Source organism: Mauremys mutica, chromosome 7, assembly GCF_020497125.1.
Source record: "Mauremys mutica isolate MM-2020 ecotype Southern chromosome 7, ASM2049712v1, whole genome shotgun sequence".
Lineage (NCBI taxonomy): Eukaryota > Metazoa > Chordata > Testudines > Geoemydidae > Mauremys > Mauremys mutica.
Window position 1 is genome coordinate 89576375 of NC_059078.1, and position 24290 is coordinate 89600664.

Consider the following 24290-nt stretch of genomic DNA (forward strand, 5'->3'; position numbering starts at 1 on the left):
CCAACCATGTCATTTTGAACAGAAGGTACATTATTCAGTGGAACAGTTTCCATGTTTACATTTGCAGGAAATAATGCTGCCCACTTCTTGTTTACGTCACCCGAAAGTGAGAATAGGCATTTGCATGGCACTGTTGTAGCCAGCATTGCAAGATATTTACGTGCCAGTTTCCATAGAGTAATTGTTCTGACCCAGTACGGCCGTTCTTATGTTCTTATTTAAGCATGTCCTCTTGAATGGTGGCTGAAGCATGAAGGGGCATATGAATGTTTAGCATATCTGGCACATAAATACCTTGCAAGGCCAGCTACAAAAGTGCCATACAAATGCCTGTTCTCACTTTCTGGTGACATTGTAAATAAGAAGAGGGCAGCATTATGGCCTATAAATGTAAACAAACTTATTTGTCTTAGTGATTGCATGAACAAGAAGTTGGACTGAGAGGACTTGTAGGCTCTGAAGTCTTGCATTGTTTTGTTTCTGAGTGCAGTTATGTAACAAAAAAAAATCTATACTTGTAAATTGCACTTTCATAAGGAGATTGCACTATAGTACTTGTCTGAGGTGAATTGAAAAATACTGTTTTTTGTTATAATTTTTACAGTGCAAATATTTGTAATAAAAATAATATACACTGATTACAATTACAACACAGAATACAATATGTATAAAAATGTAGAAAAACATCAAAATATTTAATAAATTTCAATTGGTACTCTATTGTTTAACCATGCGATTCAAACTGCGATTAATTTTTGAGTTATTCGCGAGTTAACTGCGATTAATCGACAGACCTAATATGTACTCAATTTAAATGACCAACAACTATGCAAGAGGTGGAATTAAAAGAAAACAATAGTAGACAGTTAAAAAAGTAAATGAGTACCCTCCATTACCAGACAGCACTACATTGAAGGCTAAATCAGAAATGAGTGAAGACCACAGGAAAGAGGGGGATTTTACTTTTAAAAAAGGTTCTTTGGCCCTTTTATTTTAATTTAAACACAAATCGGTAGAAGCTATCTTTAAGCAAGCCATTCATTTAACACTTTTCTTGTGTTGTACCTGTCTTTTCTATAGTTGTGAAGCAGCCATTATTTACTGAAGCTTGCAAATTTGTCTCAAGTGCTTTCGAATGTGGAATTCTTGTCAATTCCAATATGCTTGCTAGTTAGACGTATGGAACAAAAACACTACATAGGAAAAGTGTCACCTGCCTAGGCACATGCCCATAATCCAACAAATGCCTGTTATGCCAAATTGTTGACTGAGCAGTCTGAATAATGTCCCTTTCAGACCTGTATGAATATGTTCCTCAAGTAGTTTTCTTTTCTGTGATGTTTCACATTTACGTAACTTTACCTGTTAAGAGGGGAAAAACTTACTGCTTGCTACTCTTTTGAAAGCCCTGAAGCATCCCATTTTTCTGTTTGAATTTCAGCATGGTGTACAAGCAGCTCAAGACTTCAATATTAGTTTTGAAGTTTAATAACTCTATAAGTGACTCTAAGGAACTAGAGTGTTTTATTAGAAATTATTTCCAGAAAAATGGAAGCTTAATATTTGAATAGCTACTCCCCACCTCCATCCCTCTGCCCCAAAGTGAAAAAACACAAGTTAAAAGGGCACAATATGCAACGTTTATAAAATATTTGAGGTTTATTATCAGTCTCTAAAATATAAGATCCTTCAACACAGAAAGAATATCACAACCAAAAGAGAGGGCTGTTTTAAATCTAAAACCAATAGCACGCTTTTTGCTATCTTTGGGTTCAAAAACATTAAAAAACATCTTACCTTTCTCCCCACTTGCCCCCAACAATGATTAATAGAGATTTATATGTTTTAAAAGCCTGTGAATCGGCATGCTGATTTTTCTCTATGACTCAGCATGCTGGCTTCCAGTCTTTTTTGTGTGAGGGAATTTCAGCAAGGACATTATCTCCAGGAATGAATCAGGGCCACATAAAAGTTCACCCTCATAAGACTGCCCTTGGAGGCTGAGCAATGGCTTGCAGATGATTAAACAGTTTCAATGATAGCAGGGAAGAAACAGATTATAGACTTTTATATAATTGGGAGCCCAGGGACAGCATGTTATGTCTGATAATGGAGTAACAAAAAACCTTACAATTATGTCTGGAAGGATTAGATTTTTATTTCACTGTACTAACACAAACTGACGAAAAATATTTCCATCATCAAAATTTACAAATAGGCAACGTTAAAAAAAAAAGGCTGCTGGAGAACTGAGCAGAGTTTGATTTAAGGGCATATACTTCATATATTTTGACATGTGGTGCTGACAATTTGGGTTTTCATGGTTATAAAGCTTTAACTTTCTGAATCTCAATGTCTACCGTCACTAAATTATTGTCTACTGTGTCCAACAATTTCCTGCAATTGTGAACATTTAAATGAAAATAGAAAAAAAGCTTAAAAATAATCATCAATATTATCTGTCAAAACTACACCAAAATAAAAATCAAATTCTGCCAAGCCTACTTATAATAAGGCTGAAATGTAAACTTGATGCATTTACTGTCTGGGAGGAAAAAGGCAAGGCAAATAGGTGCTATATAGTACTGGAGTGAAGAATGTAATTTAATAAGCAATTACAAAAGCAATGACTGCAAAGCTCAACTCGGATCAAAACACTAATGAGGAATCAGACTTCTCAAGAGTACATGAAATATATTATAAAACATTAGAACATTTAATAGAAAGTTGTCTTCAGGAAGGATTAGTTCAAGAAGAGAAGCACAGAACAGTTAAGATTCTTCTCTATGAATAAAAATATGGGCCAGGCCTGAATAGCAGGATTCTACAGCTTAAAGCTAGGAAATTCACTGGTTTGAAAGGATTAGCTGCATATGTTCAAGATACAGCTGTGTTAACACTCACAATATGTATTCATTTTCAATGAACACTACTGCCAGCGAGGTAATATGCTGGCAGGGGCGGCTCTAGCCATTTCGCCGCCCCAAGCACAGCGGCACGCCGCGGGGGGGCGCTATGCCAGTCGCCGGTCCCATGGCTCCGGTGGACCTCCCGCAGACGTGCCTACGGAGGGTCCGCTGGTCCCGCGGCTCCGGTGGACCTCCCGCAGGCGTGCCTGCAGATGCTCCACCGGAGCCGTGGGACCAGCAGACCCTCCGCAGGGATGCCTGCGGGAGGTCCACTGGAGCCTCCTGCTGCCCTCCCGGCGACCGGCAGAACACCCACCGCGGCATGCCGCCCCAAGCACGCGCTTGGCATGCTGGGGCCTGGAGCCGCCCCTGTATGCTGATAAACCAGGTGCCAATTCTTGCCAAGGCTGTAAGTATCAGCTAAGCACTGATATATTCAGAGCTGGAAACCAGACCAACTCACTATACATTAATATTATTTAAGATAGGAGTTAGTCTTGTAAAGCTGCATTTAGTGTTTAGACTCTATAAAATGCTTGTAAGTTGGTGCATGTATCAATCGTATTTGTAAACTTTATACCCCATGCTATAAGGTAATATGTAAGTTTTGCTTTATTACTGTAAAAATGCCTGTTCTGAACTTCTGAATCTAGGCAGGAAATGTGGTTCCCTCGTCCATCATGAAGAACTATCAAGGATAAAAACTTTGTTGATTGCCCCATCCACCCATGAAGAAGTTACATGCAGGAGCCCTTGTTGCATCGATTTAAACTCTGGAGGGGAGAGCATATAAAGATGATCACAAGAAGAAATAATTATCTCTTTGCTGTTTGGATTCTCACAAGGGCTTGAGCTAAGAAACAAAAACAGAGATCCCCAGAGTCAACTTGGGTTAACCCTAAAAGACATTCAGTGGACTGATTATTACATCTGTCACCTTTTAGAAACAAAGACTAACTCATTTGTGCATATATGTTGCCTGCTTTAACCTGTAAAAAACTCTCTCATTTCTTTTTCCTAGTTAATTAATTCTTAGTTAGTTTACTATAGGATTGGCTACCAGCATTGCTGTGAGATCTAAGGTACAAACTGATCGGGGGTAAGTGACTGATCTCTTGAGACTGGAAGCAACCTAAATATTTTGTGATTTTTGGTGTAAGTGACCATTTATCACTGCCCCTGAGTGGCCAGACAGACTGGAGTGCCCAAGCGGACTGTCTGTGACTCCATGGTAACACTTGTTTAGTGCTTCAGGAGGTCACATTTGTTACTGGGTTGGTGAAATCTAATTATAGAATATACTGACAGTTTGGAGTGTCTGCCCGGCTTTTTTACAGTCTTCCCTGAAACCGGAACGCATGGTCGTGAACCACTCCACACAGCGTGACATGAGGTTTTGTTCACATGCATGTTTGTGGAAACTAAGTCTTGGGAATAAATCTGGGTGAAGGTTCCTGCCAGGACCATTCACAAGTCATCTTGAAATCTCTGAGAGATTGGAAGAAAGGGAAGACATCACACAATCCCAAACAGGAGAACTGGCAGCAGTGCCTGCAGCTTATGGCAGTCTATGGTTAGGGAAATACATGGCAACCTGGCTGTGTTCCAGAAGCATGACCAGGGAAGGATGCAGGAGAAAGTATACCTAAGGATGGATTCTATCAGGCATCCTCTGGAATAGCATCTTGCACAGACCATTGCTGGCCTATCTAAGAGGGCAGCAACTACCTATGCAATGTAGGACCGCTTTGATATACAAAGGTGGCATCACAAGGCAGTGCACGTATACATAAAAGTGTAATTACTTTGTGTGAACATGAGGGGAAAAAAAACCCCTCTTCGGAAAAAGAATCCTATTAAATTCTATAAAAATTGTATCTTTTCTCAGCATTTTCAACTATCCTCTTGAATTTAATAGAGGATTATAACTAAAGTTAAGATTCTGTCAGGGGTATTTTTACTAAAAGTTAGGGACAGGTCATAGCCAATAAACAAAAATTCATGGCAGCCTGTGACCTGTCCCTGACCTTTAGTAAAAATACCGGGGGGGGGGGGAGGGGAGAAGTGGTGGTGGTGGAAGGGATTAACAATGAGAGCACTGCCAGTGGCTGACCTCTGGCAGCTGTTCCAGTCTCGCTGCTACTCTGGCAGCCCCGGGGCCAACTGCCAGCCAGCTGCGACTCCAGCCCCACCACTGCTCCAGCCCCAGTGGGGATGACCCAACCCCAGCCACTGCTTCAGCCCTAGGGCCGTTGCTCCAGCAGTCTTGGGGCTGCCAGCAGCTCAAGCCCTGCCCCGGAAGAAGTCAAGAGGTCCCAGAATGTCACAGAATCCAGGACCACCACGACAGAATTGTATCCTTAATTATAAAAAAACCTATGAAAGGGATATCACTATTAGATTTTATAAAATCCTATTTTAAAATTCTACAAGAATTTTTCATAGGAGACTGCTGCAAAAAATTATCCACAGTTCTTGCTTCCAGTGTCCTCCTCTCTCAGTCAGAAATAAACGCTGGCATTCTTAGATTGGGAATTCATACATGTAGCCAAATATAATGTTTTTCCTTGTGGGACAGATGGTAAGACACGCATTAAAAATTTCCTAACATTCTCGAGGCCTGCTTATCTCGTTACCTCTTTTACCTCTTCCCTGAAGTGTCCCCACAATCACAGGGCAATCCAAATCACGAGTTAGTCCTCTTGTTTGTAAGCATTAGGTCATCCAAGCAGGAAAAAGAAACAAATGTTATGTGATTTAAGTGACAATTACATTGCTTGGATATTTATCTGGAATATTATCAGCTGCCTAACAACCGAAACATGTTCAAATAGCCATTGGGGATTTTTTATCATCAGGAACTGATTAAATCCACTGATCCCTGTCTTTAGTGAGAAGCAAAGAAGCTGTTGAGTACCCACTGCTCAGAACTGCCTCTACATCGTGGCCAGCATATTACTCATTACAAAATGATAGACCAGGGATCGGCAACCTTTGGCACATGGCCTGCCAGGGTAAGCCCCCTGGCAGGCCGGGCCGGTTTGCTTACCTGCCACGTCCACAGGTTTGGCCAATCGTGGCTCCCATTGGCCACAATTCACCGCTCCAGGCCAATGGGGGCTGCGGGAAGCTGCGCAGGCTGAGGGATGTGCTGGCTGCCACTTCCCGCAGCTCCCATTGGCCTGGAGCGGCGAACCACGGCCAGTGGGAGCTGCGATCGGCCAAACCTGCGGATGTGGCAGGTAAACAAACTGGCCCAGCCTGCCAGGGGGCTTACCCCGGTGGGCCGCGTGCCAAAGGTTGCCAATCCCTGTGATAGAACCTAAATAAAAGAAACATTAAAGATTATTCATGTTAACTAACTGAGTCATATAGGCATTGTAATATTTTAGTTCCATGGCAGAATTGTCAACTTCTACATAACACTAGAAAAAAGCCAACATATTCTAAAATTTAAAATTGATTTTAGTTTTCAATAATCAGAAATTGTAATTGCATTATTCTACTTCATCTTTAAAATAAAAATTAAGAAAACTGAACAGTACCAGCCCTCTTTATAGGTGTGGAAAGGAGTACTTCTATGAATCAGAGAAGTATCTCCTAGTCATGCGTAGGGTGAGAGAACCGGGAAACAAAATAGAGCTGCTCCTTTCCAATACCCTGCCATTTAAGGCAAATGTACAATTTTAATACATAGCACTTCAAATAATTAAGAAATTTTCTTTTCCTGCATTCAAACAATAAATTGCAACATTCCAGCTGCTATGAACACCCCCACTCCATTCTCATTCGTACACACGTGCCCTCTATGCAAAATTACAGGGCAAGGAATGTTCAGCTAACCATCTGATCTAACCAATAAATATCCCCCGAGTGCTTAACAGATAACTGTTAAGCACTCTGGGGATATTAGAACAGCTTTTCTGGGAGCAAAAATACTACATATAATAAAGCAACAGCATTATTAGTATTATAACAAATAGCATGAACTGCACCATGCTGAAATACAATCATGCCTGGTTCATGGGTATGCCTCTGTATACAAATGGTAGGAAGTTGTGGCAAATGGTTGATTTAAGCTGCCATTCAAAATTAGAGGAGCAATGTAGGTATTTTACTTTTTTTTTTTTAATTAAATAAAATTGGATTCAGCTAGTTTTCCCCCATAAGGTTCCTTTATTGTTGGTGCCAGTGGACCTGATCTTCTTAATCCAGTGGGCACCAGTATGTGACTTAAAAATGTATGGACCACGTCTGACTGCAGGAGGGTCTAAAAACGCATTTCTTCAACTATAAAATGCAGAGTGACTGATGAGACTTGCTTGAGGAAGAAAGATATCTGGAGATCATAAGATAAAAAAGTACAATTTAAGACAGTGGCTCTCAATATTTCTAGACCACTGTACCCCCTTCAAGAGCCTGATTTGTCTTGTGTATCCACAAATTTCACCTCAATTAAAAGTGTACAAAATCAGACATAAAAATACAAAACTATCACAGCACGCTATTACTGAAAAATTGCGTACTTTCTCATTTTTACCATATAATTATAAAATAAATCAATTGGAATATAAACATTGTATTTATATTTCAGTGTATATAATACAGAGCAGTATAAACAAATCATTGTCTATGAAATTTTAGTTTGTATTGGCTTTCTTAGTGCTTTTTAGGTAGCCTGTTGTAAAATTAGACAAATATTTAGATGAGTTGATGTACCCCCTGGAAGACTTCTGAGTACCCCAGGGGGTACACGTATCCCTAGTTGAGAACCACTGATCTAAGAAAAAAGGACAGAACTTTCCACCCTTCATATGGTATGTTTAACAAACCAACTAAGTGCTGACATTGACATCCCTTATAAAAGAAGCTGCCTGCCCTCCAACTAAAGAGGAAAAAAGCACAGGTAAAAAATAAAGATCTTATCCAATGTATGCACAGTCAAATCACTTCATGAGAAAACATGAACAGTTTAGCTGAAATTCAGTGTTGGGGTTGTTAAGACTGAAACAGTAATTTCTTATTGTAGCTCTTTCGAACTTTTTAAAAATTATCCTTTCCAATATAACTGTCTCAACACACATGCACATATTTATGATGGGGCACACTTGAAATCTAGTATATCAGTAGAGATACTTTAATTGGAAGAGTCAAATTGATGACATTTGTACATTTCACAAGAAGCCTGAAATAAAATCAAAGCCCCAATATGCAGAGCTTGGGTGTATTTAAAAAAAAATACTGTACTTTGAAAAACATGTAATGTACACTTAGACTTCTATGAAGCCCAAGGTACCCAGAGACTTCTGAGACACAATGTCTGTGGAAGGCTGTGAATACTGACCCTCCAGCAAGCTGACCTAGTGGGGAAAGACTGTAGTTGTAGAGCACCCAATGGGAAGGAAAGTTTGTGCAAATGAATTCCATCTCCCATGTTCCACAGCTCCTCATCCCAGACCATTTCTCCCATGATCTGGCTGAACATTCTATGAAAGTCATTACAGCTCCCAGAGCTGTACAAACTTCCAAGAGGCCTCAAAAAGGACATACAAATCCAAGTTGTCCTGTGAGCTGACAAAAAATAAATAGAGAGAAAGTTAGCTGCTGTTTTTGGAGTGGAGGGGAAGGAACTTGGATAGGCAGGAAGATGTTGCAAAGGGAATGTGGTCCCTAGTTGCCAGGTTGAGAGGGGGAGGTTCCTATACCTTCTCAAATAGCTTTTCTGGAGTATAAGACAAACAGTGACAGGGATCCTCTTTGGCCCCATGCCCATCCCCTCTTCTCATCTGCAGATCTCCAGAATAGTTAGTCTCGGAGAAGGGATCCTCTGGGCCCTACAACCTGTCCTGGTGGCTAAACATCAATTAGCAGAGAATTGATTGCACCCTGTTAGGATGTTAAGAGGGAAACACTGGCCATGAGTGAAGTTGTCCTGACCCAGCTGTATCTGATAGGGTCATTATTGCAACGTGTGTGCACACATGCACCTAGACACAGTAAATACTTTGCAGTTTTATAGTTTAAAGATGAGTACGGAAATTAGCAGTGGAGGAGTAAAAATAAGCATGCTCATTCCCTAGCATCCCACCACTATGTGATAATCAACACAGTATGACAGGCAGGGTATTCCTGGGTAATTATTGTATTGTTTGGGTAGGACCTTTACATGCTTCAGAGGTGTAATGATCTCTTGTATAGATTGTGTTACTACTATTATGAAATGGGATAAACAACTTGAAGTTGATAGTATTTGCACAGGCTAGACCTTAATGCATTTCTGAGAAGATTTCATTTAAAATGAAATTTCTGAAGTCATTTAATATTATTCTACCTTGCTAGTATGCACATATGCCTCATTTGTATATAACAATTTTATGAATACAAGGTTCCTAAGCGCAAAGAGGCAAGTGTCTAACAGGAAGCCTATTACATACAAGTTTATGGATTAGACACAGGGTATGAAAGATTCTGTTTGTTCCCTGCCCCAATGTGACCTATTCATTAGCAAGATGTACCAAAACTGTGATAGACCTTATATGTTAAGCATGAGACATATGCCGCATGCTTTTCCCTACACTGGTGTCAAGTGGTAGTGTGGAGAAGGATGATGATGGGTTTTTAAATGATTTCTAACTTCTATTTAACCCATCAAGGAAAAATTCAAAAAAGTTTTAATGAAAAAGGAGATTCCTTTGCTGATTCACCTTTCCATTTTGCTTGCAAGTTAGTGAACTAGAGAAACAGTGTGATTTTAATGGGAATTACTTATATATTTTGGCTCTAATGACAATTAATGTCAAACTTACCTCCTCAAACCTGAAAATGGACAACCTGACAATGTCTAGGATTAAAGTGCAACCCTTATCTTTCAGCAACATCACATCAGTTACAGGATAATCTTCAAGGACTGTGGGAAACAAAACTTCTACTTTAAATGCTCTGTCCAACTGCCCAAAACAAGAGTCTGGAAACAATGCTGTGTAAACTACAACTTTAAAAGCCTGGAATCCCCCAGGGAACCTGATAAAGGACGACATTCTAACAACTTCACAGTTCTGGACTATTACTGCCACTGACTCACATTCATTCTCTCTCCTTATGTGCTGTGATACCAGCAAGCAACTTGCCTGTCCCTGGCATATATTAGAATCAGCACTGTGCCTCCTGTCTGTAACAGCAATAAATGCTTCTTCTGAAACAGAAGATGGACATATTGCAGTGACCACTGTGCTACAAACACGAGTGCTTATTTCAGTGGGACATATGGATCATAAGCCCCACAACCTCTCTCAACAATGTGTATTCTTCATTCAGCATATTCGGTTCAATACAAATAGAAGAAGGGACAGTCTCAGCCCCATGGAGCTTACAGAGGCAAGTAATATAGTTCAGATATGTGATGCACCTATATTATATATATATATATATATATATATATATATATATATATATATATATACACATACACACACACACACACACACACACACACACACACTCTTATATGATAAGTACACTGAAGGTCAAACTTTCAAACACTGCAACAACAAAAAGAAATATTGTGTACACTATTTACCTACGGGTGGGTTATTTTGTCCAAGAGCCTTGTAAAAAAAGAATGTTCATGGTTAAGATTTTGTCATGGCTATTTTCAGTAAAAAAGTCAGGGACAGGTCATGGGCAATAAACAAAAATGAATGAAAGCAGTAACCTGTCTCTGACTTAAGAAAAACAACTGACAAAATTGGGCTGAGGGAGGGATGAGAGCCTGAGCCCTGCTGTGTGGGGGGAGGCGGGGTGGCCCTGCTGCCGCTGACAGCTCTGGAGTCCCCCTGCCCTGGCTTGGAGCTATGGGTCCTCCCACCACCCACAGTGGCTGGGAGCTGCAGGGGCCCCCGCCACCTGTAGTGACTGGGAGCTGCAGGTCCCCCCCATGCTCCACACGGCAGCTGGGAGTTCCGGGTCTGGCAGTGGAGAGCTGCAGGGGCTCCCACCGCCTGCGGTGACTGGAAACTGTGGGGGCCTTTTACGAGCAGTAAATTCATAAACAAATTGCTTAGGGAAATACAATCTTTTTCTTTCAAGTGTCCAATCTTGTTTAATGGCTTTAAGCCCAGCATACATTAGCATGTGCTGTTAACTTGCCACATTTTATTTTGTTCTCAAATAACAATTAGTTTTCTGTTAGTTGGTGGTAAGCTGTCCTCAATATTGCTTTTTTCCCCTCCAACTGTTCCAAAATATCAGCTGTCAAAAAGCAAATTTCTTTCAGCTGTGGAAGCGAACTTTTAACTTTTACCTGACATTTTAAAGAAGTGAAGTTAAAGCACATCTAATTCTGCTTGTCCTTGTACCTCTGCACTGAAATTCAAGTTTTGCTAGTAAGATTCAAATTCCTCTATTTCGGGGAGCAGCTGAAGCAATAAAAATGGTGCAATGTCCTCAGAGCCATTTTGCTGTTATTGCCTTTGAATATGAGACTGAATTGCTGATGCATTTAAATATATTTTCACAGAAGCACAGAGCAAACTATGAGAAAAGACAGTCCTAGAGCGAGAAATTACTTGTAAATAAAATATGGTGACAGACTTCATCTTCTATGCAGTATGCAAACAGCTATCTCCGCTAGTAATATGCAAATTAACTGCACTTTAACCGAAGCCAACTGATGTGCACTGCAGCAATATGGAAAGAATACTTGAATTCATTTACTGTAGCCTATTAGAAATATCTTCATAAGTGGAATTCAGGAACTGTGAATGATACCCATTAGGTCAAAGTAAAAAATCATAGCAAGTAGAGTTTGAGTGGTTAGGATGGGGACAGGGTGATGTTTGGATGCCAGAGGGGTCAAGCTGCCAAGCTGAAGAGGCAGATAATAGTACGAAGTACCTTAATTTTCTTCCACTTCAATTAGTTTTTGAAGATTCTCACTAATGGTCAGGGATGAGTTGAGCAAAGTGATCAGAACCTTGTTTATCTAACCCCAATAACAGTTTTAATTATAGCAGTGATGGGCTCCCCCCATACTATTTAGACTGGGTTTCATGGTTCTATTCCACTGGTTATATTAGTAAAAATCCATTGCAGGAAAGAGCAATGGCAAATTTTTGGTACTTAGTAGTCTTTTTGCTTTATTTAATTGTAAGTTCAATTTGTCTTATGTTGAGAATTTTTTTGAACTCTAAATTATATTGTGACTTACTATAAATGAGCTTTTTATTAGACTAAGAATTTAAAATTATATTCCATATTTTTGTTCTATTTTGTTTGCTTGATTAGAGAGCATGTCAAGAACTAGTTAGATTACTGAAGTACAATGAAAATTATCAAGAGACATAAATAGGGCCATGCTAAATTCATGGTCAATTTTGGTCAATGTTATGGTCATAGGATTTTAAAAATCGTAAATTTCATGATTTCAGCTATTTAAATCTGCAAATTCAAATGTTGTAATTGTCGGAGTCCAGATCCAACAAGGATTGCAAGATTATTGTAGGGGGAGGGGGGTTTGCATTACTGCTACCCTTACTTCTGCGCCGGGGTGGCTCTAGACATTTTACCGCCCCAAGCACGGAGGGTCCGCTGGTCCCGCGGCTTCGGCGGACCTCCCGCAGGCATGCCTGCGGGAGGTCCGCCGAAGCCGTGGGACCAGCAGACCCTCCGCAGGCAAGCCTCTGAGGGCAGCCTGCCTGCCGCCCTCGCGGCGACCGGCAGAGCGCCCCCCGCGGCTTGCCGCCTCAGGCACGTGCTTAGAGCGCTGGTGCCTGGAGCCGCCCCTGTTCTGCGCTGCTGCTGGCAATGGGGCTGCCTTCAGAACAGGGCAGCTGGAGAGCAGCAGCTGCTGGCTGGGAGCCCAGCTCCGAAGGCAGAGCCATCGCCAGCAGCGGCACCAAAGGATGGCATGGCATGGTATTGTGCCCTTACTTCTGTGCTGCTGCCTGCAGAGCTGGGCCCTCAGTCAGCAGCTGCCACTCTCCAGCCACCCAGCTCTGAAGGTAGCAGCACAGACATAAGGGTGGCATGGTACGGTATTGCCATCCTTACTTCTGCACTGCTGCTGGTGGGACATCACCTTCAGAGCTGGGCATCTGGCCAATAGCTGCTACTCTCTGGCTGCCCAGCTCTGAAGGCAGCACTGAAGTAAGGATGGCAATACTGTGACCCCCCCTCTAAAATAGCAACTCCTTTTTGTGTCTGGACCCCAGTTTGAGAAACACTGGTCTCCCTTGTGAAATCTGTATAGCATAGGGTAAAAGCACACAAGAGACCAGATTTCACAGGGAGAGAACAGATTTCATAGTCCGTGACACGGTTTTCATGGCTGGAATTTGGGAGGGCCTTAAACATAAAGGATACATAAAGTAACACAACACTAAGTTTTCTAACTTGCCACAGAGTACCTGGTTTGTTTGAAAGAGGTTTTTTTTTAAAAGAAAAAAAGAAACCAAGTGCTAAAATCTTGGGAGTTTATGGTAGTTGGTGATTCCTTGGGATACTATTTTTTTTTTTTTTAAGATTAACTCAAGGTAGGCCACATGGCAAAAACATACCTTGTGTTACCATAAGCCTCCCAGAAGACATTTTCCCAAAGCTTCTGTTTTCTTCTTTTCTACAAACTCTTCTGCCCATTACAAAGTGACCCATAAAACTACCTGTGAATACACCTAAAAGACCAACAGTAAGGGAGAGAGGAAATCTTTTCCCTTCCCTTGAAACATTCATCATCAGACCCCCTGGTTGTCATCAGACCTCTTTCTACCATCCCAAAGATTTGCAGGATTTATCATCAAAGAGAAAGGAACTTAGCAAACTCTTCTACTTTTATGCCACTGCCTTTTTCCTAGACTACTTTCATTGAAGCAGTCACAGGGAACTCCCATGAGACCTCCCAAATGTCTGATCATTTACAGACCACATAGTTGGAAAGGACACAGAGCATACATGATCCGAGGAACTTCCACCTCTGTGAAAGTATTGTATTCGGGAGCATTGTGCTATGAAGCAAGGGGGCAGCTCCCCCCAACCTTGGTTTGCCCCGCCGCTGTGCCTCAACTAATCCATAGATCATAGAACTGCTCCACTATTTCTTCCACTTTTTACTCCCCCACATTTTTCAGGATACAGTATAATCACATATAACATTCTATATGCTGGACACAAATTTGCCCCTCACAGAATTTTTTTAAATGATGCCAGACTGTATTCCAAGATGAAATGTGTTAGTTGTATAAGCTTTTCATCTGTAAAGACAAGAGTTGAAATCCTTGCAGAAGTATGAAGTTAACATAATTTTGGTGACCTCATCCTAGTCCTCTATTCATTCAAGGCAGGAATGGCAAGAATGATAAAGTCAGTACTGAACATCAGTAAACAACATTAGCTTGAGCCAGGGACTATTCTGTGCAGTTTTCGTCTACTTGTCTTTTACTGATGTTCATCTTTATAGGCACTTTGGTCACACACAGTTTCTTAAGTCAGTTTGGCAACAAAATAGATCTTGAATTACCTGTATAATTTATACTCTGGAAAGATCATATTTAATTTACTAATATAATATCCATCATTTTCATTTTGTAAGAGGAATGTTTCAGAATGTAACATGAAAAAGTTATGCTGTACTGTTCCAAAGGCTCTACGCATTACACACATTTGTATCGTCTTTTTTCCCCCACCTGATGACAACAGTCATTGACTGATTGGAACAAAACAGTTTTCAAAAGTGTGTTTAGAATAAAGTTTGAACTAAACTACTATTTCTTCTTCTCAGCTCATCACATATTAGGCAAATACAAGGATTAAAGAGGGACAGTTTTATTTTGTAGTGTTTATAATTACCTCTCTTGGAAGTCTGAAAATAAATTCTGTCTCATTTCATTAGGCAAATAATAATGTTCTTCCTTGTGTTTTTCTAACAGAACTGAAAATTAACATAGAATTTCTCTTTACTTCCACCTTTTATGCACCAACATTATCAAAAGAGATCAGTACAGCTCTGGAAACAAAGTCCATTATTTTTTTGCTCCACAGCTATAAGAGGATAGAAATATTGTCCTGTATTAAGAGTGGCTATTGTTTGTCTATTTCTTGCCAATAGAAATAACAGAAAGGCTTTTATTTTAGCTCTTGTTATTTAGAACCCAGGGGACATTCTTTGAGCAGATTACAAGATGTCATATACTGAGTTTGGAGCAGGGCGAATAATACAAAAAAGATTACCGCAATTATTCGTTTAAATCTTTGGACAATTCATTTCAGCTGTGTTTACACTCCTTCTGGGTTCTCTATCCACTAGAATTCAGGTGACTGAGTTTACGAGAACAAATGCACCAGGAAAGTGAATTTTAAGCTTGCACAATTCTAATACTTACAAAAAATGAATTGCAAAGTCGTGTTGTGCATCCATTTGCACATAAACCTGAAAATACAAGAGTTATGTTTATCTAGACCAAAGGTGGGCAAACTACAGCCCGCAGGCACATCCGGCGCGCGGGACCGTCCTGCCCGCCCCCAAGCTCCTGGCCCAGGAGGCTAGCCCGGGGACACTCCCCCGCTGTTCCCCCTCCCCTGCAGCCTAAGCTTGCCCTGAGCTTGCCCTGCGCAGCGGGGCTGTGAGCTACTGGGGCAGCGCAGCTGCAGAGCCCGGCCTGACCCGGTCTCTGTGCTGCGTGGTGGCAGCAGCATGACCCAGCTCCAGCCGGGCAGCGTGGCACAGCTGTAGTGCTGTTAGCCACCGGTGCTCCAGGCAGCGCAGTAAGGGGGCACAGAGCAAGGGGGGTTGGATAGAGGGCAGGGGAGTTCGGGGTGGTGGTCAGGAGGTGGGAGTGTGGATAGGGGTCGGGGGAGAACAGAGGGTTGAATAGGGGCAGGAGTCCGAGGGGGGCACTCAGGAAGGAGGGGGGGTTGGATGGGGCAGCAGGGGGCAGTCAAGGGCAGGGGTTCCAGAGGAAGTCAGGGGACAGGGAGAAGGGGTGGTTGGATAGGGCAGGGGTCCCGGGGGGGGCGGAGGGTGGCATCAGGAATGAGAGGAGGGGTTGGATGGGGCGGGCGGGGGTCCGGGGACAGGGAGCAGGGGTGTGTGGATGGGGCAGAGTTCCTGGGGGAGGGGGGGGCGTCAGGGAACAGGAGGGGTTGGATGGGGCAGGAATCTCAGGTGGGGGGCACATAGGAGGTGGGGGCTGGGCCACGACCCCCTCCCCTAACCAGCCCTCCATACAATTCACGAAACCCAATGTGGCCCTCGGGCCAAAAAGTTTGCCCACCCCTGATCTAGACTAATATGGTCAACCACAAATCAGGAACTCCGCTAGAATTTTTAATTTTGAACAGCAAACCAAAAATAATCAATATTCATAAAGTTATGCCCAATAATTTAAAATAATGAATAAATATGAAGAAGTCACAATTTGCTAGTGGACATTCTGCAAAATCTTGGGCTAACTCTGAAAAAGTTTCAGAGTGGTAGCCGTGTTAGTCTGTATCAGCAAAAAGAATGCGGAGTACTTGTGGCACCTTAGTGCCACAAGTTGAATTCATTGCCAATTATTCATTCAACTCTTGATTCAAGTAGTCAACAGAATCCCTTTTAGGAAAAGCTGTCCAATGTACATGTCATAACAGAAAAATTGCATCAGTTGTAAACATTTAAAAAATATAAAGGAATCAAGTGATAACAGAGTACAGAAAAATAGACTATACTTACTGGAGAGAACTGTAGTGAGGAAGATGTAGTCAGAAAAAGAGATGAGTCCACATTCTCCAAGTGTATAAAATATACTGTCTTCATCAGCAAACTTCTCTCGTTCTTGGGATAACTTCTATTTTACAGATCCAAGCCACACACCCCAAAGAAAGAAAATAAAAGAATCAATTAAACACTTAAAGAGAATCTGTTTCATTTATATCATTGCCAACAACAAGCTTTTTCTATGAACATATCCCTCCTATTACCATTCAAATTCAATGGACCTTTTCCAGACTTCAAATCTATCAGAAGTAGCATTTTTTGTTTCAAATAAAGCACAAAATGGAACTGGCCAATAAACTTAGCATCTTTAGTCTAGTACAGAGATAGAAACAACATATGATGTGCTTTTTGTTTAGTGTTGTCTACATTCCCTAGCTAATAATGGTACTATATAATCTAGGCTCTTTACAGCAGAATTAAAATGACAGCCACAATGAGTTTTATCCCCAAGTGTTTTATTTCTATTATAGTTGTCTAGTTTAACAATAGCTTAAAGCAGTTTGGTTTTAATATCTGAAGTGATGATAGTGTCTCAAAAATTTAGTTACCTGATAAAACGTTAGTATAACCCAAGCATTTGTTTGGTAAAGACAACTACTAGAGCCAAAATTCCTGCATGAATGCATGCAACTTAAGATAATGGGAAATGTTTTGATTAGAAAAGCACACTACGTGTATTTTATCAGCTGATCTCACTTCTAAGCTGAAAGCCATTGGGTAACTGATCCACTGAAGCTTTAAAGACTGAAAAGGATCCATAGAACTGTGTTAGAGGCTGGATATTGAATTTCATAGTGGTGAACCATTTAGAAAATACACACGCACGCACACGCACGCACATACAGCGGGAAAGAAAATTGATATAAAAACATTAAGTACAGTTGAGGTTAACCCATATCTGATCATGCAAGCACAGAAGCAGAAACAATGCAAGCTTAATTTAGCAACAGTATTATGAAACAAAAAACAACAAACACTGCCACAGGAAGGTCCAGCTGCACAACTGCCCCCATCTGTTACCTCTGTCTAGCGAAGATCCCATCATATTCAAGATAAAGGAAAGAAAATTGGTTAACCAACAAGATAAGTTCACAAAACATCAAAACAAATTGATCTGTTAGACTTGCAAAACCAAGAAAAATTTGCAACAACTAGCTATTTGCTGAAACTGTACACTGCTAAGAAGACTTGGAGTTGTTAAGAATGTGAAGAATTATCACAGTACATCGGGCTGTGTTTTCTTTTCATTAAAGAAATATTTTTGCTATATATACAAACTTGAGTCAAACTCTACCCAAAAACACCCACATAGTGCTGATTAAGTTGAAGACAAATAAACAGCCTCTAGTTCTCTCTGAACACAAAGGAAGCTCGAGTTAAAAGCTATTGAATTTTTTTGCAATCATTTTCTTGGATTATTGTCATGGTGGTTGTATCCCTCAATGGTATAGCCCACGTTATTTATTGGCTCTGTCTTTGCATTTATCTTTAGCAGAGCTCACTATAAACCAGCTACCGACACCCCGATAAATGTGGAGTATTTACAGAGAAAGGATTAGCAAACACTATATACTGTATGGGGTATATTTGGAGATAGATTTTAATTGTTATGAGTATTATGAATTTATTAATTTAAAAGTTGGCTTTTATTTAATATTAAAGGCTGGGAAAGATCCTTATAAATTAAAAGTTATGTGAATGGGCTAAAAGCACCCGAAAAAAATCTAGTTTTTAAGTTAAATCTTCTTGGAAATACAAATGTTATAAATAGAAAGGGTACAAAAATATTCTCACTTGAAGAACATATCTATTTTTAAAAACCTACTTAATCTACTACTATTTGTCAGAGGTTAGGTATAAACATGGGAGACTAATGCATGCTACCACCATGAGGCCTAATTCTGATCCTATTCAAGTTATTGGGAGCTTTAACACCAATTTCAGTAGAAGCAAGAACAAAGTCCATTTGCCAAAAAGAGATGTAATTTTGTATAATGGGATGTTCAGACTGTTCCATTGTTGCTATTTTTGGGGAAGGAGTGAGCATATTAAAAAAAACTGCTGGTATTTCAGATTTGTATTTTTCTTCATCATGTATATTTTGTCGTCTTCCACAAAACATTTGGAAGATATTCTCCAAAGAGGTGCTGAAAGTTTCAAGTTATTTTAAATGAAAGCTTATAACCTGCAGAAGTTGCTTACACACGCCTAGGAAAAACTTCCTTCTAACTTTGAGCAAGTGGATTTTTTAAGAGACTAACGCCAAACATAGCTCCCCAACTGTAGCTGAGCTCTGTTGTTCTGCAGACATAGACAGGGTAAGATTGAAATATCCATTTTAATGAAATGCAGTCAACTGTTGCTAGAACAAAGGGTAGACCACACTAAGTTAAACTGGGTTTTAAAATGGCGATACCATCCAAACCAGCAGGACAGAGATTAACACTACCTGAGGGTAGGAGAACTGCACAGACTATCTATTGTGAAGCAAGATACAGCCTATCAGATGTGCCAGAAATGAAACACTCTCCAAGGACTGGCTTTCTTGTACTGTTAGAGTTTAGCCATGTATGTACATTGAAGATAAAAGGTTGAAAGTTTAACTGAAAATTACCGGTGAAATTAATAGAGGAACGTGTAAGACACAAATAAATGGAACTGTATCCATATATTTTACAATGTGACCTAACAAAGGATTTTACTGGGCCTTTTTTGCATTTGTTTGCTCACCTATCGAAGAAAAATGTATCAGTATCTAAAACTAATGACAATACTAGATTCAAAGTTGCCTCAAGGATTCTGAGCACCACAAGCTATGAAAAAGCATCACATGGATTGTTTAAAACTCTTTCTGAAATGCTGTAAAACCTAATGACGTTAAAGGCACAAAATCGATACCCAATTCTCTCTTTATTAAAATATACTTCCTCTTGTCTATAAAGCTCTGACTTCTAGTCAATGCCATCAACACCTTTTGTGCAGTCTATTTCTTCTGCTGTTTCATTTCAACATAGCATGAGTTATATTACAGCTGAAAGGTTAACGTGAGGAATTAAAACAGAAAGAAAAGCAAAATTAAAAAACTCTTTAGGCAATGAGTCATCTTTACAATTGGCATGATTAGTTATTTGCACAATTTCAGTACAACCTTCAAATTTTATGTGCTTGAGCAAAAATGATTAACCAAGAATTTTCAAACAAATTAAAAAATGTTTCAACCTCATGTAAAATACATTCAAAAAACTGAGCAACCAGTTAAGATCATACATTGCCTAAAGAACATTCACAGTTGGGAATTCACAAGTGAGCAATACACTGTAAAAATATTTATAATCATTTTTATCAAGCTGTGAATCACATTAGACAAAAGCACACAAACAAGCATACATACACATATACATGTGCAAATCAAATACATAATTTATTTCATTACAAGCAAGTCTGTGTATATTCAGTGAAGATGTGTCAAACTCAGTAATTTCTATCAAACAGATTCATATCGTCAATTGATCTTACAAACTTTGCTAAACATTGACCATGCAGCTGAAAGGTTTATCTACACTTAAAAAAGGAAGCTCAGTCTATCCCATAAAATGTAGGCTGTCTAGCAACAAGCAGATTCAGGAATGACAATTTAATCTAATGGAAGAAAAAACAGTCATTTTAAGGCAACTATTAACACTGATGTATGTTCTTGCTTTCCAGAGTGTTGTGTGTGTTGCAATAAACACCACAAAAGCAATCCCATCATTTAGGCAGGAGTTTTGGGCAGTCATTTTGGTAGTTTTTTCCCCTAAGGCGCAAACAGAAAAATATGGAAATTGTTTCCCCACCTTTATAAACTCAGTCAAAAGCCTGACAAATATAAGGTCAAGAAAAATGTTTGATTTTCCTTACTCTGATCTCAGCTAATGAAAGTGGAGGGGGGCAGGGATGTTGATCTTTTTTCCTTAAAGGAATTTTTGATTGTTAGTTCTCAAGTGACACATACAGAGGCTGCAACCAAGCAAAGCATTGAGAAGTATTACACAAGCTTCCTCTCATATTCTGCCAGTGCCTCTTGATGTTGACTTGCCACACAGCTAGGCCCTGGACAGCTCTGGCCCTCTCTTGAGCAATGACTGCCAAATGATGAGACAGTTTTCAGTTGCAGACAAATTCATGTCAGCTAAACCAAATCTGAACTTAGGTTTCATGTAAAACCCAACTTGGTACCTTTCCCCCACCTCATTTTCTATACCCTCTGGAGCTTTTTGTTTTTTTAAGTTAGGAGCAAAAATCATATCCGTCAGGAGAGAAGTCCAGAATGTTATATAAAAGGGACTTGGTGGTGAAGTCACAGTACTTGGAATCTTCTGGCTGACTGCCCAGCATAGGCATCTGCACTGCCACCCTGTTAAAATGCCAGTGGAGGGGCAATAAGAGAACTTAGTGCTCTGGCTGTTGCCAGGTATAATTTATAGTTAAAAGATCAAAGTATACATGTCATCTAATATTTAGATAAATGAATATATAAAGCTATATCTTTTGTCAGATTTACTTATGTCTTCTCCACAAAGTCAGAAAATTCTGTGAATTTCAATGTTGACCTCAGTTGCATTTAAAAAGCTAATCTAAATAAACCCCTGTAGCACCATTTCATTTTGCATTTCAAAAACAACTTAACGAACAACATTTAATGTGCTGCTTTTGGAAGAAAGTCGTTTGGCAAGTCATTTAAAATGACAGTTTGTATTTCATCCTGGGGGATGGAGACATACATTCAGCAAGTTTATCCATGCAATTAATGCTTATGTTTCAATACCCACTTTGGGCCTATGTGCATCAAAGCATCAAAAAGTTGTGCATCTCAAGCAATCACTTCACAGTTTCCCCCTTCCAAAATATGGCTTGCCATAAAGCAAATTCCCTTTCAGTCCCAACTTGACCACCTTTAGTTCTATGGACTATTCAACACAAACACTAAAATTTTATAACCTTTTCTTTCATAGACAGCTATGAATATTCACACAAGAAAAAAAAGACTTAGAAATGTTTTGGTTTGAAGCTTTACAACAATCAGGGTATTCAGGATCAAGACCGAAACAGTATCTCTCATCTGTCTCAGAGGCCTACATATTGTAGAGATATCTAAATCTGTATCAATTTTGATGTCCATCAGGATAAATTACAGCATACCAGCCTTTGCTCTGAATTTCCTGGATTTTGTAGGGTTAAAGTTAGACCTTCAGCATTTTTGCATTTTAATTTATGATTTTCTGTGTTTTAGTTTTAAACTAGTACTACAAAAAAAAAAGCAATCTTTCACAGATATTTATGGGAATCAAAAGGACATTTGTCAAACAAACTTCTTTTTAATGGAAAGCAAAATCCCCTGCAGAAATCCCATGGGGATGATTTTCTCTTTCATTTTCTTTTTAGACAAATTGCTTGTTTTTTAAAGTCACCATTTAAGGTTCTCTGAAATCACATCCAATCAATACCAAGGACTTAAGGTTTCTCAATTTAAAAAAAATCACTTACGTTCATACATGCCCAAAGTTACATAGCAATATACCTGTATACTGTACACAATTAGTTCTGGGGTGCTGCATGGTATTTTACCTTCCTAGGCCCCTACTGACTGGCAGCGTTCATTTAAATAAAACAAACAGATAGCGATCCTGCTGTGAGCACAGCTAGACCAGGAAAATAGGCAATGTTTTAGAATCATGTTAGTCAACATTTTAATTAGCACATTTTTCATTTCCACGGAGCATCTAGTTTAGACCAGGATACACTCCTTAGACCAAGTAAAACTCCTTCAGAGCCAGTGCAGCCCTAGATCTGCGTAAACTTATACTAAGGGAGTTCTTCTAAAAGTGAATTTGAGCAGATATTCTGTAACAGTGCCTCTCTTAGGCATGTACAAAAGCTGTACATGTACATAAAGAAACTGTTATGAAATTCCCATAAAAGTGATGGGTTAAATACCCAGTAGCTATGTTTTCAAATATTAATACCAAGGACATATTATTTCTGTTTTCAAAATACTGAAAGACTGATGCATTTTATCTGATGATATCAGATAAAGTTATTCAAATTCTAAAGCATCAAAGCCATTTAGAGATTTATAATGGCACCCATCACCTTGGCGCCTGACTATCCAGTTAAAACAGCCATTAAAAAAAGTCCTTCAGATTGAAGAGTCCAGAGCACTGCCTTGTTCAGTCTGAGGCAAAACTAAACAGATAGATCCTGCAGTGTACCCTGACGCAAAGGCAGATGAAAAAAAAATCCCAATAATTGTTTTTTCCTTTTTATTGACTTTTTAAAAAGCAATATATTTCACAATCAATGTTACATAAGGATGGTCTTTTTTTTTATTTTCAGACTTAAAAAAAAAAATTGCTCAAGCTTAAGTCTTATGAAGCATTTCATTGCATAGCGAATTTTGTAGTTGAGTTTTAAGCCTCTGTATATAGTGGAAAAGTTTACTATAGTAGCACTATCTGCAGGTTCTAGAACACTCATGTTGTATCTTCATATAAGCAAAAACGGGTTCAGAATGTCAAATTCAGAGGTATCAGAATATTAAAAAGTAGCTTAGAAAAGTTAGGAAAATACACACTCGCGTGTTCTTTATTTTAGTCAGGAAAGCACTTTGGCTTATCATCTTTGAGTAGCACATACTAATGGAAAGAATTTTAATGTAAATCTTTTATCTTTAGGATATATCTGAAGATGAGACATAAAGCCTTTCCCTGGGCTTTCTTCCTCTAAATGTTAATTTAGACATTTTTAGGAGAATCAAGAGTTAAACAGCTACCATTACTGTTGGTGGTCTCCTGAGACTGGAGAAAGAAATTTACAGATACACCTCTCAGCAACACAGTAAATATCCATCACTGTTAGACAAACCGCACCTGAAATGCAAGGCCAGCATTCTATGCAGTCAAGAGAAAAAACACAAACTTTCCAAGACGTTCACAGGCAGCAGGAACTGGACATGCAAGGGAGAAACCCCTGCTAGAAAAGCAAGAAGGAAATGCCTCTGAAAAGGGACAGTCTATATTTCTATTTCCCACTGGTGGAGGTCCCCAGGACTCAAAATTGATGCAAACTTGTGCCATTTTAACAAGGCTTATACTAGTATACCAAATACACACTTCCTTTTCAAACAAAGTAATTTACTCTTTGGTTTAGAGCTACATTGCGCCATCAGTTTAGCAATAGTTCCTTAAGAATAAAGGTTAATTTAATTTTCACCATTAAGCTATTTTTTAGGCTACAAGTGCCAACGTTTTCAATGTACCACAGGGTACTGCAAAAACATCAAACAAAGAACGTAACAAATACGATCTTTCATCTGTGAAGTGCTATTATTTTTCACCCATCTAAAAGGGCCAACAACTCAATGCTGAAGATACGGTTGGGCTTTCAAGATCTCTCGGGAATGATCAAAAAAGCATTGATCAGTGGTGAGAAGTTCTAGTTTATCAATTATAGACCTGTCTTCATAAGCCCTTATTAATAAAAATTATTTAATTATAAAAATGATACAGACCTTATCAGAATGTGTGCTTAGAACTTTGAGGTGAAGAGTTTTTCTATTGCCAAGAACAAAAGTTCCAATTCCCCAACTCCTTGCTTGA

At 39.6% G+C, this 24290-nt stretch overlaps 1 protein-coding gene across 4 annotated transcripts in view; it reads right to left on the reverse strand.

Annotated features, from left to right (window-relative positions):
• Positions 1–24290, reverse strand: part of MICU1 (mitochondrial calcium uptake 1) — a 248343-nt gene that overhangs the window by 97666 nt on the left and 126387 nt on the right. For 3 of the 4 annotated variants that reach the window (XM_045025877.1, XM_045025876.1, XM_045025879.1), the window contains 2 exons: positions 17677–17682; positions 16612–16726 (listed from right to left, as the gene is read on the reverse strand). In XM_045025877.1, coding sequence (XP_044881812.1) covers positions 16612–16726; positions 17677–17682 — 121 coding nt within the window. The remainder of the gene's footprint in view (positions 1–16611; positions 16727–17676; positions 17683–24290) is intronic. The other variant, XM_045025878.1, reaches the window with a different exon arrangement.